Raw genomic sequence first — 25,328 nt, 5'->3', positions numbered from 1 at the left:
TCTTCCAGGTATGTCTTTTCTATTTTTGTGACGTATTTTTAAGTGTATCCATCAAGCTGCCACTGTTCTAATTTACTGCTAAATGTTTTATGCAATATTGATTATATTCTTTCAGTCCGGTCCAGTGTATGGAGGTGGGGTGAGGTGCGCTGCAGTGGAGTACACGCATCAACCCAGAACTCTGCATCTGCAGACTGCTGTCTTTAATGCTGGGTCCCAGGAGTTTTGGGGAATATTTTCCCATGACCATCAACAAATATTTGTATTGAGATCCTACAAGCTACATGTCATTTGGGAAACTGCTTTAGGTGAAGTGATAGGACACTATACTAACATGTTACAGAATAGACAATGGCTCATATTTCCTCATCTTGAAGGATGTATTCAATAGTTTCACCAGTTCCAGTAACTAGTAGTGTTAATGTGATCAGTTTTTTATGTACATTTTTAGTCATTAAGCAGACACTTATCCAGTGTGACTTACAGGAGCAATTAGGGTGAAGTGCCTAGCTCAAGGGCACATTGGCAGATTTTTCACCTAGTTGGCTCAGGGATTTGTGCCAATAACCTTTTGGTTACTGGCCCAATGCTCTTAACTGCTAGGTTACCAATATGATGTGTTGTGATCTCAAGTATCTTAAATAAAGCTGAAATCATAAACCGTACCCAATCCCATGTTTAAGGATATAGATCTGGTCAAATCTGCAGGGTTCATGCAGTCATGGAATGTTTTGGTGTTTTCCAGGCCTGGTAAGGTTTTGGAAAATGATCATATCTGAAAAGTAATGGACATTCCTGTTAATTTAATTTAGGTGCGGTTTTAAAATGTAATCAATCCACAGACCAGCCAGGATCAATAGTGTAGCAACAACCACAGCACAATGCTGCCACCACCATGCTTCACGTAGGGATGGTGCCAGGGTTCCTCCAGACATGACGCTTAGCTTTCAGGCCAAAGAGGTCAATCTTGGTTTCATCAGACCAGAGGATCTTGTTTCTTAGTTCGTTAAATGCCTTTTGGAAAACTCCAAGCGGGCTGTCAGTGCATTTTACTGAGGAGTGACTCTACCATAAAGGCCTGATTAGTGGAGTGCTGCAGAGATGGTTGTCCTTCTGGAAGTTTCTCCCATCTCCACAGAGGAACTCTAGAGCTCTGTCGGAGTGATCATCGGGTTCTTGGTCACCTCCCTGACGAGGGCCCTTCTCCCCGGATTGCTCAGTTTGGCCTGGTGGCCAGCTCTAGGAAGAGTCTTGGTGGTTCCAAACTTCTTCCATTTAAGAATGATGGAGGCCACTATGTTCTTGGGGACCTTCAATGCTGCAGAAATGTTTTGGCACCCTTCCCCAGATCTGTGCCTCTACACAATCCTGTCTCTGAGGTCTATGGACAATTCCTTCAACCTCATGGCTTGGTTTTTGCTGTGACGTGCACTGTCAACTGTAGGACCTTTTATATAGACAGGTGTGTGTGCCATTCCAAATCATGTCCAATCAATTGAATTCGCCACAGGTGGACTCCAAGTTGTAGAAACATCTCAAGGATGATCAGTGGAAACAGTATGCACATGAGCTCAATTTTGAGTCTCATAGCAAAGGGTCTGAATACTTACCTAAATAAGGTATTATAGTTTTTTTATGAATAATACATTTGCAAAAATTTCTAAGAACCTGTTTTCGCTTTGTCGTTATGGGGTATTGTGTGTAGATTGATGAGGGGGAAAGTTATTAAATCAATTTTAGAATAAGGCTGGAAGGTAAAATGTGGAAACAGTTAAGGGTTCTGAATACCTACCGAAAGCACTGTATCTCTCTAGGACAAGGTGACTGTTATCAATATATTCGCCTGTCGTAGCCGGAGACCCATGGGGCGGCGCACAATTGGCCTAGCGTCGTCCAGGGTAGGGGAGGGAATGGCCGGCAGGGATGTAGCTCAGTTGGTAGAGCATGGCGTTTGCAACGCCAGGGTTGTGGGTTCGATTCCCACGGGGGGGCCAGTATAAAAAGTAATGTATGCACTCACTAACTGTAAGTCGCTCTGGATAAGAGCGTCTGCTAAATAATGTAAATGTATACTTTGATGCTAATTAGCATTTTCGAATATGAGAGTAAATAGAGCCGAATATATTGATGAAAGTCACCTTGTGATTTACATGGTTATCAACGGGGTTGTGGACTCGAGTCACAAATTTTACAAATAAAATGACTTGACTTGGAGCCTCTACTCGGGAATCGACTTTGACTTGAGACTGATGACTTGAAATGAAGTGGCCAGGTTTTGTAACGTTTTGACACTCATTTTGTGGCACAGTCTACGTGGATTACGCTACACGCAGCCAGAGACCGTAGCAACAGCATCGACCTTGCGAAAAAAAAAAACTGCAACAGATTGGCTAGTGAAACGCATACGCGGCACTCTGATTGGACCAGCAAACTGTGAATCAACACAAATAATTTATTTATGAAGCTTGCATTTGGAATTTGTTGTTAAAATGAATTATTACTGTGGCGGTGACGCACCATAGGTGCGGCTCTTCACATGCGTTCTCCAAACGTTTTTTCCCTCTTGTTGAAATGCTGGCTGTTGCTTTCTCACGTTTAAATGCATAGGCCGTATGTGGTTGATCTATATTCAATCTAATACGACAATAATTGTTAGCGTTTCATCATTACATCTCGGTACCGTTTATTGCAACACGTAGACATTTCTGTTCCATGTTTGATAGGCCTACAGACACATTCGTTACCCTGCTCTGAGTGGACGCGATGTTTATAGTGCACGTGAAAGTTCGTATCACTCAAGGTAGAAGTTCTGTTTATTTAATTCAATGTATGGTTTCATTTGTTCATATTTCACGGGTTATGTCAGAGTTCCGAGTGTCTGTGTCCCATGGCTCTGTCATTCTGGTTGTGCGTAATAGGAGCGTGCGCGCCACAGTGTGCATAGAAATAGGCTACTTGGCCTGCCCTCCACGCTTTGGAGTCAGAAAGTTGAATAAGAGAAAATGATTGTTCCATGTATGCATGGTGTTGAAATATCATTAATCATCATTCAGTCTGATTAAGACTAATGTAACAATGGATGTGGAAATTGCCTTTTACATTGTAGAACCAGTGTATTGGTTCTATTTGCCAACTGGGTAATTGTATGTTTGTTTCTGGGGACCAAGTTCTGATATTATGCAGGCCTACCTGTTCGAGCTCCTGTTCAGACAGATTCGATTTGGTTTCTCAAGGGGAGGCTGTGCAGTCTTGCCCTCTACCTGTGTCCGTTCAGGTAGGACAGGTTAAGCCTGATGGAGGCTATTTATTTTGGGCTATTGCCCGTGTATATTTGGTAAATCTACTTGTATATTTTGTATGATATGGCGCTTCACCATTGGATCACCAAGACCTGTAAATAAATCTACACTGAGCACGTCAACCTGTCTTGCCTTCTGCTGATTTCATTCCCTTACGACTGCTACAAGGTCCTTATGAAAAGGGCTGTCAGGTGGCCTCAATTAATAGACAAAGATTTGTAGTTGAACAAGTTTTTTTTTTAGACTAGACAACTTGTGACTGGACTTGACTTGCTTTTAGAATGCATGACTTCGACTTGACTCGAGTCTTGACCTGTTGTACTTGGGACTCGATTTGAGACTCTGACCTTGAGACTTGCTTGTGACTCGAATAATAGTGACTTGGTCCCACCTCTGGTTATCAAAACGTCACGCCAGGGTAAGCCTACACGAAACACAAACACCGCCCTTATTTTAAGTGTTTCTAAAATTCCCTATGGGAAAAAATGAATGTAACCATTTCCTTGTTTGACCGAAAGGCCTTATGGGTATTATGAGACCTCCAATGTGGGTCCCTATTGAAAAATCTACTGTTGCCCAATCACGGACAAAGCAGCGTCTTCGGCCCCGAACTTCGGCTTGCCTACATAAAAAATGTAGTGTGCCCGAACAACCTCACTGTTGTCCAAAACGAACAAAAACGTAACAAAAGGTCATAATATATGCACGAACACCTCCAAACTGTTTCGGTTGGGAAGCATGCGGACGTCGTTAGTCGCCAGCCGAACTGAAGCATGCTGACGACAGCGCCATCACTTGCATATGTGTGTGTGAGCTGTTGCTCAAGGAGATAGATACAATCGGACATTACAGTAGCAGGTAGGCCTAGCCTATGAAATATGATAGAGAACAGACTAACTAGGTAGCCAATTCAAAACGTAGCCTCTAGTTAACTGTTTAGCTATTATTAGAATGTATTCATGTTTTCGACGTGTCCCAAACTTTCCACAGACACGCTATACAAAGGCAATACAAAGCTCATTTACTTTTGAACGATTCATTTAAACACTTATTTTCGACGAAATGAACGATTCACTTCGCCATTGTATTATTTGGGATTCGGTTCAATCGCGTTGAATTGAAATGTGAATCAAAATAATAATTTGTGAATTGCGATCAGTAATTAGGGGAAAAAATTGGATGTTTCTTTTGGATTATGTGGCTTGATTTGTTTTGTAGATACGTCCAGTTGATTTGGGAAGCCAATGTATTGGATATTGCAACTCAATAGATGCTAGTCAGCATGCAAAGTAAACACTTCAAATGTAGCTAAGATAAATATGACTCAATTAGAAAAGGTACATTTCCTTTAGAAAATGTGTGGGCTTGCTTCAACTGAATAAAAATAGTTGTAACATTTATATTTTAGTAACCTACCATACCCATTTGATCATTGATAGATTGAATGAGCAAATTATTTCAAAAGGCATAAAACGTATTTGGTTGTAATGTTGCAAGGTTTTACATCAAGGGTGGTCAACCATCTTCCAGGAGAGCTACTGGGTGTGCAGGCTTTTATTCCAGTCCCCCTCTAACAAACAACATTTTAGAAATTAGTTGCTAAATTGGACCTTGATAAACTGTCTCTGTTTGAGCAGGGCTGGATCAAAAGCCTGCACACCCAGTAGCTCTCCAGACTGAGGGTTGACCACGTTTGATACAGTTACCTAACAGGTGTTCTACTTTGTGGGGCGTTAAGTGCCTTGCACAACTACAGGAGATGGTGCTTAGTATCAGTGTCGATACCACACTACACATACTTTTGTTTGTTTTATTTATGTTCAACAACTATTTTCTTCACTAAACCAAAAACATGAACATTGACAAATGATTTACAGCTCATGTTTATTTTGGCAAACAAACATGAAAATGGACAAATTATTAACAGCTCATTTTGGCAAACTTAACACCATGTTACATATCTTATACAGCTGTGTAAACTTCCTCAAGGTTTAGAACCTTGCGGGTCAATCTGGTTTTCTGAGATTATTAATATACAGAAAGCTTTACTTCCTTGTTACACTAAGAAAGAGATATCTGCTACATACATATCCTCATTACAAATAAGGCATCCTTCTTCTCTCAGTAGATAACCTCAAGGATGAAGGAAGGATAGGCCTACACTTCTAAATATTTGAACAGGGCTTAGTTCAAACCCTTGAAAAACAGCGCATCTGTTTGTTTACCCCAGCTCAACCAGACAGTCTGTGCCATGGTAGTCTGGCGCATTGAGCTTATACTTCCTCTGGATGTCATAGGGCAGGGTGCGTCCCACCAGGTAATGTGTCCCACTGAAACCGACGGCACACTTCTTTGGTGCCATGAGGGAGATGAGCGCTGTCGGGTTTATACAGTCGACGTTGGCCCCTTCCTCCTCGTCCCACCCTGAAATCACACAGATGAGGTCATCAATTAATTTATCCAACATTATCATATGATTTTTGAGTTTATCTGATACTGGCAGTAAAATAACACATCACGGCATCATCAGACAAGTCCATGGTATCAGTCCAACCCTATAACACTACACTTGGATAGGTTTTTAGCCCCTGGTAACCCTGCAGGTAGATGCTGTCAGCCAGGTGTGTGTAGGTTTGGTGTGGTCACCTGAGGGGATGTCCACGCTGGCGATGGGGATACGGATGTGTCTGAGGGTGAGCAGGATGCTGCTGTAGGGCTCACTGATATCAGACGGCTCCGTCTCCGGCCCCATGATGGCATCCACCACCAGGTTATACGCATTGTTTATCAGCTGCACCTGTAGGAAAAGACAAACACATGTCAGTCAGACCACTAACCAGTAGAATGGCATTCACCATTCACACAAAACCGTTGTGTGAACATTCCACATTTTAGAGTGTCTCGTTTCTTTTTCCAATATCATGGCGGCCAGACGGCCACAATATACAAATGAACCTTGGTTAGCGTTGGTTGATTCATAGTAGTTCCCTTACCTCTGCGGGGAGATATGAGAGGAAAGGGATGTCTGTTTTCTCACACTGTACTGTAAAGTCCTGGTGCAGGGCCAGAGTAGAGCGCTTGGGGTAGTACACCGTGGGCATATAGTCCTGACAGAGATAGGTGGAAGGGAAGAGAGACTGGGTGTCAAGGAAGTGCCATTTAGTTAGTTCCAAAAATCTAATGCAGTGCGCTGGCAGGTTACTCACAAACATACGTAAGTGGCGGGCGCAGGCCAGACCAATACAGCCGTTCTGACTGGGACCACAGATCACCAACACTGTAGGATGCCTCTTGAGGGAACTCAGGGGGAAGCCCTTCACACAGGGAAAGAGAAGTTGTATATCATGTCATTCGATTGCCTAACTCAAAACTACCCTTAAGGTAAGAAAAAGAGAGCACAGACCTTGGTGATAGCGATGGCACAGGCATGGCCCCAGATCTCCATCAGCTGCTGCGGTCCAAAGCCATACTCTCCCAGCAACTCTGCCTCCAAGGCTGCAGCCTCCTCATTACTGAGGGAGAAAGAGAGAGAGATCAGGAGAAACAGATGGAGAGATAGAGAGAGAACACTTAAGTGTCCTTTAAGAGGTAAAACTCTGAGTGGGGGTGGTATAATATCACTGCTGTCTAATCAATGGCCACCCCGTGTGAGATCAGGAAGTAAGGAGCTGAACTTTCAGGGAATCATGCTCTAATACACAGCATATATATCCATAATGAATGAGTGATTCTGGGGGGTATCTAGCACTGCCTCTTTGCCTCAGATTGGAAGCCTGTGGTGGGTAGGGGAAACAAGGGGGAGTGGGGGGCTGGACTGCTGCAACTGGTTTCTTCCTCTTTTCTGTTCCTTGTCTCTGATGTTGCACTAAACTTGCTCTTTTAGGTATTCTGTGAGAAAAAATATACTTTGTAAATACTACACTGAAGAAAAATATAAACGCAACATGCAACAATTAAAAAGATTTTACTGAGTTCATATAAGGAAATCAGTCAATTGAAATAAATTAATTAGGCCCTAATCTATGGATTTCACCTGACTGGAAATACAGAAATGCATCTGTTGGTCACAGATAGCTTAAAAAAAAAAAAGTAGGGGCGTTGATCAGAAAACCAGTCAGTATCTCATGCAGTGCGACACATTTCTTTCGCATAGAGTTGATCAGGCTGTTGAATGTTGTCCCACTCCTCTACAATGGCTGGGCGAAGTTGCTGGATATTGGCGGGAACTGGAACATGCTGTCGTACACTTCTATCCAGAGCATCCCAAACATGCTCAATGGGTGACATGAAGGGTGAGTATGCAGGCCATGGAAGAACTGGGACATTTTCAGCTTCCAGGAATTGTGTACAGATCCTTGCGACATGGGGCTGTGCATTATGAAACATGCTGAAACATGAGGTGATGGCGGCGGATGAATGGCACGACAATGGGCCTCAGGATCATGGTATCTCTGTGCATTCAAATTGCCATTGATAAAATGCAATTGTGTTCGATGTCTGTAGTTTATGCCTGCCCATACCATAACCCCACCACCATGGGGCACTCTGTTCATAACGTTAACATCAGCAAACCGCTTGCCCACACGATGCCATACACGCTGTCTGCCATCTGCCCGGTACAGTTGAAACCGGGATTCATCCGTGAAGTCGGTTACGACGCCGAACTGCAGTCAGGTCAAGACCCTGGTGAGGATGACGAGCACGCAGATGAGCTTCCCTGCGACGGTTTCTGACAGTTTGTGCAGAAATTCTTCGGTTGTGCAAACCCACAGTTTCATCAGCGGTCCAGGTGGCTGGTCTCAGACGATCCCGCAGGTGAAGAAGCCAGATGTGGAGTGGGCTGGCGTGGTTAGACGTGGTCTGCGGTTGTGAGGCCGGTTGGACGTACTGCCAAAATCTCTAAAATGACGTTTGAGGAGGCTTATGGTAGAGAAATGAACATTACATTCTCTGGCAACAGCTCTGGTGGACCTTCCTGCAGTCAGCATGCCAATTGCACTCTCCGTCAAAACTTGAGACATCTGCACATTTTAGAGTGGCCTTTTATTGTCCCAGCACAAGCTGCACCTGTGTAATGATCATGCTGTTTAATCAGCGTCTTGATATGCCACACCTGTCAGGTGGATGGATTATCTTGGCAAAGGAGAAATGCTCACTAACAGGGATGTAAACACATTTGTGCACCAAATTTGAGAGAGAAGCTTTTAGTATTTATGGAACATTTCTGGAATCTTGTATTTCAGCTCATGAAACATAGGACCAACACTTTACATGTTGCGTTTATATTTTTGTTCAGTATACTACATTTTTATTAGATTGGTCTGATTTAAAAGAGCACATCTAAAAGCAGGTAAAGACCTCCCAATCCCTTTCCTAATCCCTATGGGGCCACAATAATCCTCCAAAATGTCACATAGTGGGATTATTCATAACATACCACCACAATCAACCTAACACATTTCTCAGTCACAATTTCTGGAATGTAGAATATTAACATAATATAAGAAACATATTTTCTCACATTCCTGTTGCAAGTATTTGAGAGATTAAGAGCAAATCATACAAATAGGTAAACACGTTAAGACTTTTTGTGGGACAAAGTAGATGGGTTTCCTAAAACACTACTCATGAAAAAACAATCACCCATTGACAACAATGCCTTAAAAATGAGTGAGTGAGTGTGACAGTGTTCATTCTCACCTGAGGTAGCGGAGAGGATCTCTGGGTGTTTCTAGGTTAGAACAGCTGTAGTCCATCTTCAGAATGTGTGATGGGGGGAGCAAATTGTAACTCTGGAGCAAATTGGTATTTTGTCTAGCTCCCTTCTCTTAGTCTCTCGTCTCTCAAACTCACAGTGATGCACACATCCTGTCTGAGTGTTAATGCCCTTCCAGGACTTACCGTGGGTGAATCTGATTGGTTCAAAGTCAACAGCTCAGTCCAACTAAAGCAAGGGGTAACACACACACACAAACAAACAGCTGGAAAGCAAAGCAGCTGGGAGGGGTGTGTGGGTGTGTGTCAGATGCAGGGACTTAGTTACCAATCTTCGAGCCCCCACTGATGAACTGAACAGATAATCACAGCATTGATGCCTCTCACTCCTTTATCTGCACGTACATAATGAAGCAGTGTTTCCAACAGAAGACAGAGGTACGTCATCTGGAGACAGCGAGACGTTGAAAATAACTGAAGGAAAGGGCAAGTCACGGTTTTCATTCTTTCAGTGTGAATGTTGAACATAGTCTGGGTGCAGTGACCAGTGCTGGCCGCTTTCTTTGTTGAATGGGACAAAATTTAGGGGAAACATGAGCAGATCTAGGATAATCTTATCCTGCCCCAATCTTAACCATAAGGAAATAACATGCACAAATGACCTTAGATCAGAGATTCTCCTCCACATGACAGAGTCGGTTCTACACAACACAGTTCTATCTTGCGGCTGGGCATTCTATTATATTGTGCCCTCCTGAATAAGCTTGGAGATGGTCCATGCCTCTACTGGCCGCTGCCCAGTCAGGCCTCCTGTTGTTACAGGTGCCAGCACAATGAGGAGCAGCTGCTTAACACACAGGGTGGTTTACCCAACACACACACACTTCCACACCTTAATATTCTTTACACAACAATGACTGAATAGCAGGCTAAATTGGAAACACGTTTATTTGGTTGAAATTCCCCAAAAAGGCTCAAAGGAGTCTGAAGAGAAGCCAATGTCTGGCACCGCTCAACAGAATCACTCCGCCCATGTGGGCTGGAAGGCAGTGTGTGGGGCTGCACAGACACCCATTGTTAATAAAGGCAATTTACACATTGCCCGAAATACAAAATGTTTTCCTTTTCTATTGCTGGGTCTTCCTCCATGTGGTTATGTGCTTTGAAAATGTGCTTAAATGTTGGATAGACACTATCATTGTTATGCAAATGAATTTGCGCCGAGGTGAAAACAACAATTGCTTGAACCTGATGACACAACCATATGTAGGATATCGAACAGAATACATTCAAGATCCTGTTTAACCTGTAATATGCCTTCAGTAATTATATAAAACAGACAGAACCAGTATGGGATACAGAAAATAACACTTTAATATAGAACATTTACAAGCTGTGTTGAATTGTGGACTCAGGTTAACAGGGTAGTGGCTGTGGCTGGTATAGTAGCCGAGGTTTACTGTAGTGACACGGTTGGACTGCGGGGCGTCTACACGTACCACAGGAAGCCAAAGCGCTTGTGTAGAAGCTCTTCCCGGGGTCGAAGGTTAAACAGCTCCTCTGTGAGGGGGGCCACCCAGCGTTCTGTGTGGAAGACATTCTCGCCCACCTAAATACATACAAACGAGGAGCTTAGTATTCATCACTGTAGAACGAGCAGCATTGCAGAGTTATTTGCTTCCATTTTAGTGCTTATTCTAGAACATTTAGAAAAACAACCATCTGCAGCTTCATGACAATTGACAAATAAAACAAACATCTGTCTGTCTAGACTGAAATGAAACCAAGCGTCTGTCTTTACCTTCCAGCCGGGGACATCTTTCATTACGACTGCTTCCTCCTCCAGATTCTCCCGCAGCATCCGTAGTTGCCTAGTGGGAAAACAAATTCAGAGTTCCTAAAACAACGGATTATTCATGGACAAAATGGGTAAATCACCTTTACCCCGGTTGAAGTAGCATTTGATTGTGTGTGTGTCAATGTTGGTGCTTATCTTACCTCCGGTCCTGCTCTGCTTGCAGCAAAGGCAGAAGAGCTATCCTTGCTTCCAGCTCCTCAATCTGCAACCGCCTACAACACACCATCAGAAAATATCAGCAGGTCATTAACCAACAATAAATCCATCTCAATGATATGAATTGGTACAATGAATCAATGACAGTGACATTAACTCCATTGTGGCAATTCTTACCTCCGCTCCCTGTTCCATTTGAAGAGTCTCCAATAACCGAAACACATGACACCGACTCCAATGGCGAGCATGCTATACCCTGAAAATGAGAATATTCACTGTCAGCAATTTATATCAGCAAGATAATAATCTCCAAACCCTGTCTGTGCTACACATATAATTACGTAATTGAATTGTATCTTTGTGGTGCTACGTCGGTCGTCATTTGTGAAGAAAATACAGTACTGGGATAACAAACAGGGGAACAACTATTTTTTTTGTTTTACAATAAACAATATCACACAAATGATTAAACTTGGCAAGATATTAGCTAGCTAGCTAGCGTCCCTTGTTTCACAGGTCTGACTATAAACCGATCTACTCAGAACTTTTAAACTTAACGCAATACAAATGTAATTAGTATACTAACCAGAGAGTCCCCTTTTCGGGAGATTTCTCTTGTAATCAACGGGACCATAACCTCCCGGAGGAGGCATGTCCTGCTTCACCTTGGACGCCGCCATCTTCCACCCCTTCCCCAAAACAGACCCGAGCGTGACGTCATAACTTGTTCTGCTTCTTCTAGCGTGACAGCAGCGGGAGCTGAAACTGAGCTGAATGGACTCTATCGCCTCCAGCCGAATCAGATCAAAAGTGCCGTGGAAAATCAAGTCTTGTAAAAAAAATCATGCTATGATTGGCATAATCAATAATTTAATGACACATTCAGACCAAATAAAATGGTTAAAATGACGTGTATTTTTATTATTACTTTCTGAAGCTGGGAAAAATTTTACCAAACAAATTGGAACATCAGTTTGTATTATGCATAAAGGGATGAGAGGGTTAAGCTTGACAGTTAACAGCCCAAGCTACCCGAATGATGGCATCTGAAAATAATCTCAAACAATTTTGACAACCCATATGTTAATTATTTTATAAACCACAGATGGCCTATGGAACTTTTACAGAAGTAGAAAACAAAACAAAACTGAAAAGGGAGTATGAGACTATATGGGGGGCCAGTATGAAAAATGTATGTACTCACTAACTGTAAGTCGCTCTGGATAAGAGCGTCTGCTAAATGACTAAAATGTAAAATGTAAATGTACTTGAGGAAGTGTTGTCAATCCAGTTACCTCACCACAGGCCTGTCTGGGATACAAGTTATTGGTCCTGAGTACCCTGTAGCTCAGTTGGTAGAGCATGGTGTTTGCAATGCCAGGGTTGTTGGTTCGATTCCCATGGGGGGCCAGTATGAAAATGTATGCACTCACTGTAAGTCGCTCTGGATAAGAGCGTCTGCTAAATGACTAAAAATGTAAATGATGCCAACCCCCAAAAATTAACGAGTGATTTCAATATTAGACATGTCTATTCTCTCCTCAGTCTTTTGTACATCTCAAATTTGTTAAAATTCACCAAAAGGTTGCTTTAACTAACCCAGCTTCAACATGTGGCAACCAGAAACCTAAACTTGAGATGTCCCAGAGCATGTACAATACCTGCAGTCGCTTTTCTTTCATCCCCAGATGAGAACATTTTGTAACATGACTGGTGTCATGATTGATACAGTAGGTTTGAGCATAATAAACCAATTGAAATATTATCCATATTCAACTACTTTCTCCAGACGAATTCAAAAAGTGTAATGATTCTTGATAACTCTTCACTTTTTCAGCAAACATATGGAAACTTTGATCAATGATAAAAAAACAACTTTAAAAACAATTCACTGAATTATCAGGGAAATCGACAATCAGTGTAAAACATATAGAACAGATGTAAATCGGAACACATCTGTGATATGACTCTTGTGATTCTAGAATCTTATGTCTTCCACGGAAACTGTTTGCATGTAATTCAAGACAGACTGTATTATACTATTGGTTCTCTTTACAGACATGTTATTACTAATATTACGGGACAACCTGGAATTGAATAATAGAAAACCAAAGCAGAGGCTACAGACAAAAATATAATATAGAGATCCTCTACTTGTTCTGCTTATGTGAAACATGAGTGTGGAGCAGCTCTGTCAAACTGCAAATACAGATGTAGGATCTTAATTTGAGCCAGTCTCCTACAGCAAGAAAATAATCCTGCAGCAACAGGAAATTTGAATTATTATATGGATTGTAATTAATGGACATTTTTGTAACGGTTGATACATTGGTCGTAAGGGAAAATCAAGTCTGAAATTAAACTTTAGAAGCTTTTTTAAATGTCAAATATGCTACAAGTTTTAAATGTCCTGTGTTGTAAGAAAGTTATCCTGCAACAGGGTGATCAAATGAAGATACTGTATCTGTAGATTAATAACATACATGGGGGGGGGGGGATTCACACAAAAAAAAAATGTATGAGGCTAGAATAAATTGTTCAGTTGTTAAAACCACAACATCATGACAGGAATTTTTCATGTATACATCAGTCCCCCAAAATAACCAATAACTTACTGTAAATACAAACAAATTCCAAATCAACTGTTACTGAGGTTATGCACTGAAAACATCACTGCTCAGTTTCTTTTAACTTAAAGAGAATGTTTATTGGAGATCATATTTTTTGTCTTATATCTTTTTTAGGGTACTCTTGAATATGAAGTAAACAGTTCCAAGTAATTTCACCTTGACCACACCCCAACAGTTTGTCTGCATCCCATTCGCTGAGTCTAAGATGACAGAGGGCCAAGCGGCTCCTAGTTCTGTCCAATAGGTAAAGAGCTGTCCATCGTTTCCATGGTCGGCAGAACGCCAACTTATGTTCTTGAGAGAAAAGCAACATTCTCAAGCCATCATAAACTCACAGACATCATGGCTGACGAACATATGGAAGGAAGCCCTTTACGCAGTTCTTTTTTTGCTCCGGTGTAAATTGCTGTTTATGCACACTGATCAAACATCGGTGAGCCTCATGAGAAACAATAGACTTGAAAGACAACATAAGAGAAACAAAAACACTAGCACATTTTTTTCTTGAGAATGCTTCTCCTCAAAGGTTTGGAGGCTGCGCGTTTCCATAACTGTCCTCACGGGGGGGAGGGGCTGTATTGTTGGCATTGACAACAGTAGCTAATGGTTATTGATAATGGTAATGAATGAGATGATTATTTCCATGTGTTAGCTGTCTGGGAGATGGGGCGCGAGGGGATCATGTCCAGGAGGTACTCTCTCTGACGGGCGTCCACTGTGGACGAGGTCTTATGGACTGGCAGACTGGGGTTCACGTAGGCCATGGTCACACCTGCAGAGAGAGAGGGGAGAGGTCAGTCTCTGACCAGGAGAGTACACTGAGCATAATGACACACACAGGCGCACAAAACCACACTCACGCGTAAATAACATTCATCTCAAAGCAGGGAAAACATGGACTAACTCTACTCTAGGGGGAGGTGAGGAGAGCTAGTCATGGAGTCCAAGGAGAACCCCAGCCACCAGAAGGACTGAAGCAGTAAGGAGACAGAGCATTGAGGGGTATAGAGGGAGAATCTCAATTGCATACTCCTTGCATCCTCTCTTCTCGCCTCCTTCTCAAAACCCATTGGATGAGAAAGCCAGAGGTACCTCCCCTCTGACCTTCTCCTCCAATGGGTTTTGAGGAGGCGAGGAGAGAGGATGCAAGGAGTATGCAATTGAGATTCTCCCTCTATACCCCTCAATGCTCTGTCTCCTTACTGCTTCAGTCCTTCTGGTGGCTGGGGTTCTCCTTGGACTCCATGACTAGCTCTCCTCACCTCCCCCTATTGAGATTCTCCCACAGAGAAGTGAGATGCCTAGTCCAAAAACAATCCCTATCCCCTTGGCTTAGGTGTAAACATTATGGTGATGACTCCACCTAGGAAGCTCCAGTAGGTTTAGACGAGCTTCGGCCATTTTGCTTACACCTATCCGTTTCCCTCAGATCAGCAAACACCCAAAGGGAAGCACAAAGTTGAGTGTGTAGAGGTAGAGGCTGGGGGGCAGTGTGGTGTGGTGGGTTGGTTGGTTGGGGGCCCGGTCGGTATTAGAGTCTACCTGTGTTGATGTTGTTCTGCTTCCTCCATGCAGTGGCTTGGGCTCTGCTGCTGTTCCCACTGGAGCTGCCCTTAGAACCCTGGGCAGCGGGGCGCACAGGGGCATGCTTACCTGGCCGGCTGACCAAGGCCGCAGCAGCCACGGCGCTCTGCAGCTGAGAGGAGGAGGAGGAGAAGGAGTGGGACACGCCCCTCGCCCCCACCGACGGGACACCGCCACGGGAGACCTGGCCCTGAGGGCTCTGGGGAGAGGGAGAAAGAAGATATAGAATATTGAGTGACAAGAACAGACCACACAAGCCAAGGGAACCATACTGTATGTATGTACGATCATCTTATAACCGTCTGTATCTAATTGATGGAGTGGCTCTGGTGGTGATATGACAGTTTCAGGGAACTGTTGAGAAGTGTGACACCCCTACCTGTTTTATGTTGGAGTGGTGGCGTGCGATGCTATGTCCTCTGTTCTGCTGCTGGTGATGGTGAAGGTGCTGGTGCTGCAGAGACGAGGCCCTGGCCTGGGCCTGAACCTGCTTCAGCTGCTGGGACATCACCGATGGAGAAGAGGATGAGGAGGAGGAAGAGGAGGAGGGGGTGTGAGAGACAGGGGAGGCGGCCTGCTGGAGGATCCGCTGCTCTATCTCCTGCTCCTGCTGCAGGGCCTTGACGAACGCAGCCTTCAGCCTATTGGTGTGCTCAGCCTTCAGGGCTTTCTTCTGATTGGAGGACATGCAGTCAGCACAGAGGATGGTCCCACCCTTGGCCTTGTCCTGTCTCCAGCGGCAGGTAAAGTCGGTGCTGCACTGGATGCAGGTGAAGGGCTCTTTGATGGCAGGCTTGTCCGGGGGCATACCTGTTTTAGCTGGGGAGGACAGACAGGATGAATGGGATTAGACAGAGAACAGAAGAACACTGGTTTCAATATAAAGCCTAATGATCAAATACTGCTGGAGGAAACCCATCTGAGCAGTATTGTAATGTTAGGGTATGCCCTCTGTGAGGTGATATTACTGTGTAATGAAGTGTCTGTAAGTGTAAAATACGTGTTTATGTAACTTTGCTGACGGAATGCTGTAATGTAACAGTGTTCATACCAGCAAAATATTTTGTACCGCTGGTGATGGTTTAGTAGTGATATACAGTGTTTATAACAGTGTAGTGTGCTTGTTTATAACAGTGTAGTGTGCTTGTTTATAACAGTGTAGTGTGCTTGTTTATAACAGTGTAGTGTGCTTGTTTATAACAGTGTAGTGTGTTTGCACCTCGGACACCCTTTAACGCTGGTATTAACTCTATATCACCCTATACCAGGGTTTCCTAACCCTCTCCTCGGGGCCCCCCCAGATGTTTCACATTTTTGTTTTAACGCTAAAAATTGGCACACCCATTTCAATTTAGTCAAAGGCTTGATGATTAGTTGACTAATATAAATCAGGTGTGCCAGATTAGGGTTAAAAATAAACTGTGAAACGTCTGGGGGGGACCAGAGGAGAGGGTTGGGAAACCATGGTATTGGGTAATGTAGAGTTAATACCAGTGTAATAGGTCTTGTACCTCTCATCATGGAGTCCAGCAGGTTCTGCACCACGTCCTCCAGACCCACCAGGTAGATGAACTCGTTGTTGGCCGCCGAGGGCAGGAAGTTGAGCTCTGGGGCGAGAGGTTTGGGAGGAGGAATCTCCAGAAGGGTCTTCTCCAGCTGTTTACGCAGGGCGAGCTTAGCCGCGGCCTGACGGGCGGCAGGAGAGTCGTTCACGTTGACCACAGACACACTGCTGTTTCCAGACTGGGAGGTGATAGAAGAACCCTTCATGTTGGTTGTGGAGGCCTGGGAGAGAGTGGGATGAGGGAGAAAGAAGGGGGTAGGAGGGAAGGAATAGTGAAATAGAGGAGACAAGTGTGGAAAGAAGGTGTCCAAGTGAGGTTTGAAGTCAAGAAAATACTGCATGTCAGATCAGATTAATCAAAACTGTTGCAAATTCAGGTCTATCCTCTAGATCAGGGCTGCCTAACCCTCTTCCTGGAGATCTACTGTCCTATAGGTTTTCAGTCCAACCCTAATTGATCATATCTGATTCAGCTAGTTAAGGTCTTGTTGAGCAGCTAATAAGTAGAATCAGATGTGTTAAATTATGGTTGGACTGAAAACCCACAGGACGGTAGATCTCCAGGAAGAGGGTTGGGCAGCCCTGATCTAGAGGAAGCTAAGCTTGAGTGATTCAATAAACCCAATGTGTGAATGCAATTGGATTGATTGAATCAAATCTGCAAGTCACAATTGCACCACTATGATTCTCTAGCCTCGAGGGGAGAACCTCATCTCTACTGTCTGCACATGCCTGAAGCTAGAGATTATGCAAAAGCGCTAGCTACTTAGCTGGCTCCAGTTCGTATGCACACTGTAGAGGGAAGGCCAGAAAAGATGCAACAGTCTTGAGTTGTTTGCTAGCTAATGGACTAAACTCCAATCCATACTAGCTAGCTAGCTGGCTAATTAGAAATTGCTAAAAGTATGCATGCAAAAAGTTATTGCGTGCAATATGTTGACACCATACATTTGTACATTTGTGATTGCTAAGAATACAAATAAGATTATTTATTGATAGCTTTGGAAAGATGTCTAATGGCGGCCGCAACCGGACTAGATTGTGAACGACTCTTGGCGGAATGCTCTCGGCTTGACTGCTGCGAGAGAGAGATTAGCACAATATGCAAACTGCAGCAGCCACCCAAACGAATAGTTTGAGTTTAAGTGCCGAGTAGAGGCATGTGTTTGTTTTGGTTCTACAAAGCTGTGACCATCAAGAACATTAAATAATCAATTATTTTTTCAGGAGGGGAGTTTAGGCTAAATGCAGCTATTTACATGTTGTACACAAAAGACATGAATTTTTTATTTTTTTTGCAGACGCTCTTATCCAGAGCGACTTACAGTTTTGAGTGCATATATTTTTATTTTTATTTTTCATACCCCCTGTGGGAATCGAATCCACAACCCTGGCGTTGCAAACGCCATGCTCTACCAACTGAGCTACATCCCTGCCAGCCATTCCCTCCCCTACCCTGGATGACGCTGGGCCAATTGTGCGCCGCCCCATGGGGTCTCCCGGTCGCGGCCGGCTACGACAGAGCCTGGATTCGAACCAGGATCTCTAGTGGCACAGCTAGCACTGCAATGCAGTGCCTTAGACCACTGCGCCACTCGGGAGGATTGACATGTTCGTACAAACTTTGTTGCCTGTTGTAACAGTATTGCAAAAATAAGCACAACACACAGGAGGTCTAGCGATTCCATGTTCTTCTTAGCTGCTGAGTTACATGCAGTTATTTAGGCAAGCATATCCAACACAAGCAAGACATAAACAGGCAGTCAAAGTAGTAGTGTTATTTTTTCAGGAACTCTGGCTGATGGCTACAATATGGCAGCATCTAGTGGCTTGCGAAAGTATTCACCCCCCTTGGCATTTTTCCTATTTTGTTGCCTCACAACCTGGAATTAAAATTGATTTTGTATCATTTGATTTACACAACATGCCTACCACTTTGAAGATGCAACATATTTTTTATTGTGAAACAAACAAGAAATAAGACAAAAAAAACAGAAAACTTGAGCGTGCATAACTATTCACCCCCCCAAAGTCAATACTTTGTAGAGCCACCTTTTGCAGCAATTACAGCTGCAAGTCTCTTGGGGTATGTCTCTATAAGCTTGGCAGATCTAGCCACTGGGATTTTTGCCCATTCTTCAAGGCAAAACTGCTCCAGCTCTTTCAAGTTGGATGGGTTCCGCTGGTGTACAGCAATCTTTAAGTCATACCACAGATTCTCAATTGGATTGAGGTCTGGGCTTTGACTAGGCCATTCCAAGACATTTAAATGTTTCCCCTTAAACCATTCAAGTGTTGCTTTAGCAGTATGCTTAGGGTCATTGTCCTGCTGAAAGGTGAACCTCAAATCTCTGGAAGACTGAAACAGGTTTCCCTCAAGAATTTCCCTGTATTTAGCGCCATCCATCATTCCTTCAATTCTGACCAGTTTCCCAGTCCCTGCCGATGAAAAACATCCCCACAGCATGATGCTGCTGCCACCACCATGCTTCACTGTGGGGATGGTGTTCTCGGGGTGATGGGTTTGCGCCAGACATAGCGTTTTCCTTGATGGCCAAAAAGCTCAATTTTAGTCTCATCTGATCAGAGTACCTTCTTCCATATGTTTGGTGAGTCTCCCACATGCCTTTTGGTGAACACCAAACGTGTTTCCTTATTTTTTTCTTTAAGCAATGTCTTTTTTCTGGGCACTCTTCCATAAAGTCCAGCTCTGTGGAGTGTACGGCTTAAAGTGGTCCTATGGAAAGATACTCCAATCTCCGCAGTGGAGCTTTGCAGCTCCTTCAGGGTTATCTTTGGTCTCTTTGTTGCCTCTGATTAATGCCCTCCTTGCTTGGTCCGTGAGTTTTAGTGGGCGGCCCTCTCTTGGCAGGTTTGTTGTGGAGCCATATTCTTTCCATTTTTAAATAATGGATATAATGGTGCTCCGTGGGATGTTCAAAGTTTCAGATATTTTTTTATAACCCAACCCTGATTCTCCACAACTTTGTCTCTGACCTGTTTGGAGAGCTCCTTGGTCTTCATGGTGCCACTTGCTTGGTGGTGCCCCTTGCTTAGTGGTGTTGCAGACTCTGGGGCCTTTCAGAACAGGTGTATATATACTGAGATCATGTGACAGATCATGTGACACTTAGATTGCACACAGGTGGACTTTATTTAACTAATTATGTGACTTCTGAAGGTAATTGGTTGCACCAGATCTTATTTAGGGGCTTCATAGCAAAGGGGGTGAATACATATGCACGCACCACTTTTCCGTTACTTATTTTTTAGATTTTTTGAAACAAGTTATTTTTTTCATTTCACTTCACCAATTTTGACTATTTTGTGTATGTCCATTACATGAAATCCAAATAAAAATCTATTTAAATTACAGGTTGTATTGCAACAAAATAGGAAAAACGCCAAGGGGGATGAATACTTTTGCAAGGCACTGTATAAAGATTATCCTACATCACAAAACGCTGATTGTTTTTGTGTGCCGAACGTGATCTGGATCCTTAGCTTTGAGAAAGAGGTTTCCGGAGGGGCGGAGTCGAAAACTCCTATTCGCAGCCACTGCCATAAGTTAATAGACCAATCACAAAGAGAGTTCCAAACCTGCCAATACCCTGTGCAAGTGACGCGTTCCTACGTCATACTTCCGCATTCATGTAATAATAATAATAATAATAATAATAAACCATTTAGCAGACGCTTTTATCCAAAGCGACTTACAGTCATGTGCGCATACATTTTTACATATGGGTGGTCCCGGGGATCGAACCCACTACCCTGGCGTTACAAGTGCTATGCTCTACCAATTGAGCTACAGAGGACCACAAGACTGAAACAGGTTTCCCTCAAGAATGTCCCTGGTCTTTTGAATGGGCTTGACGATTATATCATCAAATTCATGAAAATGCGGTCATATAAGATTTATAAAAAATTATATTTGTGTTTGTGGATGAATTTACTTCTGCTAGATGCATTTCATTAAGTTTTTGCGCTGAAAACCATTGTGATACGTTTTTGCCCATTGAAGTCCATTCAAAAAGCCTACAGAATTCTCTAACTATAAGGCTACCTGCCGTGTTATTTGCATAGCGCATAACAGCTAATTTCAGGTTACATATCCCTCCCATTAGGCCCCTACGTACTGGTGGATTGATCCACACCACAGATAAAAAGAGGAAACCCAGATACTTCACAGGGGGTATAAATCTGAAGCATCCATTTAGAACTTCCACTCACCACCAAATATGGTGATGAGAGGAAGTCCATTGGCGGGCAGAGGGAGGAGATGGAGCTAGATGGGCCGACATTCTGCTGATTTTCTCATCGATGAAAAATCCGATCTCAATACAGTTTCCTGTTCCCAAAAGTAGAATATTTGTTTTACAAAAAAATTTATTGCATTGTTTAGAAGGAGCGCAAGGCCAAATTGAGTTCTTGCACGCAAAGAGTTGACGTTCCCTAACGGAAATATGCAATTAAATGCTAAGACACACCAATAGGATCGAGCTAGTTCGTGCTTGGCTCTGCCCAACTCCTTGCTTGTTCTGCCCACTGTGCTTCATTTGCTCCCATTGGAAAAGACACAGATGAACTATCTTAGGTTAGTTCTATAATCTTTGTCCACACTGTGGTTCTTGCAAAGATTTGGTGCTCTCCCTCTCACCTCTCAGACCAATCCCAGACAGTCATAGCTAAATTATTCCTTGAGAAATAGTTGTTGTTTATTTTTGACCATTTTAATGGAAAACTATTGCAGTAAGTGACTTAATTGTTACCCAGAAATGATAAACCTCTGACCCACCTGTGAGATGTTGACCAGCAGGCTGGCGTTGTTGACGTTGCCCACCCTGATGAGGCCTGACTGCATGAGGCCTCTCTGGGCCTGAGAGCCGGGTACGTTGGCCCTGGGGGCCAGCAGCAGAGGAGGGGGGCCAGAGACCCCTGAGACAGACCCTGACAGCTGCTGTTGCTGCTGCTGCCGGAGAGACTGGATCTGCTGGGGAGACACAGCGATTGGCTACCCGGGACACACATGGGGGACAGGGGAGAGAGTGGACAGAGGAGGAGAAGAGGGCAGGGCAGGGATAGAGGGGGCCAACATAGGTCAGACAGAGGACATATAGGAAAGGACAAGGGACAGTCAACAGAGCACAGAACAATTATAGGGACAAAGCAGTAATATGTGGAGGAGGGTGGAGAGATAGGGAGGGGAATGGGACACAGAGACAGAGAGAGAGAGAAAAGAAAACAGGTGAGCATAGTCTAAGACACAAAACTCAGTCATTTTGAGTATTGATATCAGCTGATGACCAGTTTGGCAGGTAGATTGTGGCCTGTCTTACCAGTGCCCCTCTGACCAGGGGTGGCATGATGATCTGGGAGTTGTGGGAGCCATGTTTGGAGGAGATCTGCTGCCCACCCCTCACCAGAGGAGGAGGAATGACTGTGCCCAAACTCCTACCTGACACCACCTTGGGATGAAATGAAATGATGCAATAAACAGAAACATGGTTAACATGATAAACTTGTTTGTGAATTAAAGCTTGTTTGTGTGAGACAGGTGACTGACCTGCTGGGAGCCTTTACTGGCTGTGATGGATCCCCGGATCAGAGATGGTGGAGCCGCAGAACCCGACAATCCTGAAGGCTGTGGAACAAGACAGAGATGGAGAGAATGAGTTGTGTATGTGTTTGTGTGTGTCTATTGGTAAGTGTGCGGAGTTATGCATCTGGGTGAATGTATTTGTGTTGGCCTGTGTGGCTTTGTCTGTATTTGTGTATATGGGTTTGTCTGTATCAGTGTCTGTATCAGTGTCTGTATCAGTGTCTGTATCAGTGTCTGTGTCTGTGAGAGACTGGGATCTGAACTCCAGTCTTCCGCTCTGGGAAACCAAATTCCCTCCTGGGCGAGGGGGACACTGATTTTAAGTGGCAGCCAGGGCTACCTCATCGCGACAGAGTGAGTCCAGCTCACCTTGGCTACATGTGTCCATACCTTCTGCAACGCATCCTTCTGTATCTGGCTCTGGCGTAGTTTCTTCAGCAGCACCAGCTTGGCCTCCTCCAGTCTCAGCTCCTCCTTCAACTGTTTGATGATGCGATCCCTCTCCTCTGGCCTGCTCTTCTACACAGACAACAGATAAAGACCAGTTAGACCAAAGAGAAAGACCAGTGCAGCATAAAGAGATCAGAGCTTCAATCCACAAAGCGTAGGAGTGCTGATCTAGGATCAGAAGACCATAGAAAGAGACTGGTATGAGGAACATCATGGGAGGGTCAGAGAAAGTATGGTATAGCTCTTTCACTAACCATGAGTAGGTCTGTGTCCAGCTCATTGAAGTGGTTCAAGCCGTTCATCGGCGGACTGCAGGAGTCGTTATCCGACAGGATGATTACATCATCATCATCATCATCATCATCATCTAGGGACGGGGGACGCTTCTCGCTCTTTATGGAGCTAATCGAAGAAGACGGAAGAAGGAAAAGAAGAAGAAAGTGGTTTACATTGAATCTGAAAAGGTGTAGAGAGAAGTGTAGTAACCCATGTTGTCCACAAGGTGGTAACAAGTCATTCATAATATCTTCTGTAGTTTTACTTCTCACAAAGTGGCACCTCTAGAATAAGAGAGATATAGGTGGCACCTTGCTAGCCTCTTTGCATGCCACAGATTAACTAATAATGTAGGCCTACTCATGGATATGATATGTACAGCACATTATCAAGTCATTAAAGAGTGTTACATCTGCATTGCTTGCAGTTTGGGGTTTTAGGCTTTAGGTTTCTGCTGATGTAAAAAGGACTTTCTAAATACATTTGATTTGATCCGTTAAAGAACAGGGATCTTTTGGGACCGAGGGAACAGGGGAAGATATTCAAGAGGGAACTGTTTGGATCAGTTCTCTGTCATCTACAGTCTCTACTATCAGATAACCGTCCGCAGAAATGGCCCCCTTCCCCCTCACCCTCTTCTTCTTACCAGGAAACATAAAGCTGTGTTAACATGATAAGGAGTAGGAGGGAACTGCGTTATAAACACCTCACACCTAGACAAGCCGTGTCTCTATTGGAAGGCTACCATTTATATCTGTTGTATGTTAGACGTGGGTGGGCCAGTGGCTGTTTGAGTTTGAATAGCATCAATGAAATGTATTTTATTGCTGTAAACTTGTATGGATATGAATTACCCAGTTTAAAGTGTGACGTAGAGTAAATTACAAATTCTAATGAGACAAATTGTAAATTCTCAAAAGTGGGCATTAAAAGAATGTTTAATGAGTAAGGAGGGACAACCAGCCTCCTCCTCCTTAGCACCTTGAGTGTGTCTCCTTCCCAGGGTTTAACAGCACCATCACCACTTCCTGTGGATTAATCACTCTTCCAAAGCAGGTCACATGACCTTCCACTCAGGCATCATCACGTGACCCTGCCTCTCACTCTGCCCCCCTCCCCTCGCTGTTCCTTCCACAGTGGAAACCATGGCAACAGCCAGTTGGAACCGGTTTATGACACACAGGCTTCATTTCGTGGAGGGGAGTTTTAAAGGCTCTCCACAGTGATTTCACAGTTTCTCACGTTCCAAAAATTCAGCCGCACAAAAGTACATAGAGAGCTACGCAAACAAAGCTCAGTCGGCTCCGGATCCGTGGAGCCCTTTAGGGTTCAGGTAGTGAGAGGGGAAAAAGGAGGGAGGGTCAGACGGGAAATTTTGAAGGACATATTTATTTTGGAGACTGCACCGCCCCCCTCCCCTTCCCCACGAATTCTAAAACTTTTGTTTATTGGGGGAAACTGATCTGAAGTCTGTTTTAAATGGCATAGAGTAAATGCTACTACTAGTACTAGAGTAAAAGGAGCTGATCTCGCATCAGTTTTTAAGAGAATAAAAACAGTTTGTTCTCACCCTCTAGAGGTGCTCATGTCCAGAGCCTGCTCTCCTGTCTGGACCTCCACTTTAATGGTAGCCTTCACCTCCGTTGACGTCATCATACTGCTGGCCACCTTCGGCTCTGACCGCACAGTCCGGTTCTGCCCATCTAGATGCATCTCACTCTTCACCCTTACCTGGTCGCTGCGGTCATTACGCTCAGTCCGGTTCTCTAAGCTCTGTTCTGATTGTTTCAGGGCCGGGTCCTGCTCTTGCTCATTTGCTGGTTGTGATGGTAACACTAACGGTAATGTTAACCGGGGTAGTTCTGGTTCCGTTACCTTCTCAGGCTGAACCACAGGCTTAACCAGAGGTTTAACCAGGTCCTTGTCATCCTTTGTGGTTTCGGGTTGTGGTTTATTTGGGCTCTCATGATCCTGGTCCGGAGCTCCAGTCTCGGCCCCGTCTAGTTTGAGCTTTTTGCTGTCAGACTCAGTGGGAGGGGCTTCAGAATCAGGGGGTGGGATTTCCCTCCCCAGCGCCCTCTTCTGGCTGCGTGTCTGACGAACAGCCTCCTCAGACATCCCCCTACAAAGATAAGGAGAGAAGAAGAGTTGGTCAGCCATTCACTGGAATAGACAAAGCTGACGTCAATAGATA

At 44.0% G+C, this 25,328-nt stretch overlaps 3 protein-coding genes across 10 annotated transcripts in view; all 3 read right to left on the bottom strand.

Moving 5' to 3' along the window:
* Positions 1 to 5,166: 5,166 nt before the first annotated feature.
* On the bottom strand, positions 5,167 to 9,155 carry LOC311098706 (yjeF N-terminal domain-containing 3-like). Its single transcript, XM_084139244.1, has 6 exons — positions 9,000 to 9,155; positions 6,703 to 6,811; positions 6,506 to 6,613; positions 6,293 to 6,406; positions 5,946 to 6,096; positions 5,167 to 5,723 (listed from the first exon to the last, which is right to left on the bottom strand). The coding sequence occupies exons 1-6, from the start codon at positions 9,053 to 9,055 to the stop codon at positions 5,521 to 5,523; spliced, it is 741 nt and encodes a 246-aa protein (XP_083995370.1). The 5' UTR covers positions 9,056 to 9,155; the 3' UTR covers positions 5,167 to 5,520.
* A 1,210-nt stretch (positions 9,156 to 10,365) lies between these two features.
* LOC311098615 (NADH dehydrogenase [ubiquinone] 1 alpha subcomplex subunit 13-like) lies at positions 10,366 to 11,732 on the bottom strand. Its single transcript, XM_084139147.1, has 5 exons — positions 11,615 to 11,732; positions 11,206 to 11,284; positions 11,013 to 11,084; positions 10,816 to 10,885; positions 10,366 to 10,623 (listed from the first exon to the last, which is right to left on the bottom strand). The coding sequence occupies exons 1-5, from the start codon at positions 11,706 to 11,708 to the stop codon at positions 10,504 to 10,506; spliced, it is 435 nt and encodes a 144-aa protein (XP_083995273.1). The 5' UTR covers positions 11,709 to 11,732; the 3' UTR covers positions 10,366 to 10,503.
* A 188-nt stretch (positions 11,733 to 11,920) lies between these two features.
* Positions 11,921 to 25,328, bottom strand: part of LOC311099114 (transcriptional repressor p66-alpha-like) — a 22,688-nt gene continuing 9,280 nt past the window's right edge. Inside the window, exons 2-11 of one of the 8 annotated variants that reach the window (XM_084139759.1) lie at positions 24,705 to 25,256; positions 23,113 to 23,260; positions 22,799 to 22,927; positions 22,373 to 22,450; positions 22,146 to 22,274; positions 21,605 to 21,820; positions 16,754 to 17,027; positions 15,622 to 16,061; positions 15,201 to 15,441; positions 11,921 to 14,430 (exon numbers count right to left, since the gene is read on the bottom strand). In XM_084139759.1, the coding sequence (XP_083995885.1) occupies positions 14,294 to 14,430; positions 15,201 to 15,441; positions 15,622 to 16,061; positions 16,754 to 17,027; positions 21,605 to 21,820; positions 22,146 to 22,274; positions 22,373 to 22,450; positions 22,799 to 22,927; positions 23,113 to 23,260; positions 24,705 to 25,252 (2,340 nt within the window). In that variant the 5' untranslated portion in view covers positions 25,253 to 25,256 and the 3' untranslated portion in view covers positions 11,921 to 14,293. Of the gene's footprint in view, positions 14,431 to 15,200; positions 15,442 to 15,621; positions 16,062 to 16,753; positions 17,028 to 21,604; positions 21,821 to 22,145; positions 22,275 to 22,372; positions 22,451 to 22,777; positions 22,928 to 23,112; positions 23,261 to 24,704; positions 25,257 to 25,328 lie in introns of all 8 variants that reach the window. The other 7 variants (XM_084139761.1, XM_084139758.1, XM_084139760.1 and 4 more) reach the window with 7 other exon arrangements.

Source organism: Coregonus lavaretus (genome assembly GCF_964263955.1).
Source record: "Coregonus lavaretus genome assembly, chromosome: 23".
Classification (NCBI taxonomy): Eukaryota; Metazoa; Chordata; class Actinopteri; order Salmoniformes; family Salmonidae; genus Coregonus; species Coregonus lavaretus.
The sequence above is the reverse complement of the archived record's forward strand: the minus strand, read 5'-3'. Positions and strand labels throughout refer to the sequence as shown.

Bases quoted from the DNA above. Each gene is read 5' to 3' on its own strand.
- LOC311098706 (XM_084139244.1), bottom strand. From the start codon at position 9,055: ATGGACTACAGCTGTTCTAACCTAGAAACACCCAGAGATCCTCTCCGC. The intron at 6,812-8,999 runs GTGAGAATGAAC...TTTCTCCCTCAG, and splicing joins GATCCTCTCCGCTACCTCAG to TAATGAGGAGGCTGCAGCCT. The intron at 6,097-6,292 runs GTAAGGGAACTA...CTTTTCCTACAG, and splicing joins TCTCATATCTCCCCGCAGAG to GTGCAGCTGATAAACAATGC.
- LOC311098615 (XM_084139147.1), bottom strand. From the start codon at position 11,708: ATGGCGGCGTCCAAGGTGAAGCAGGACATGCCTCCTCCGGGAGGTTAT. The intron at 11,085-11,205 runs GTAAGAATTGCC...GGTGTGTTGTAG, and splicing joins AAATGGAACAGGGAGCGGAG to GCGGTTGCAGATTGAGGAGC. The intron at 10,886-11,012 runs GTAAGATAAGCA...TTTTCCCACTAG, and splicing joins CAAGCAGAGCAGGACCGGAG to GCAACTACGGATGCTGCGGG.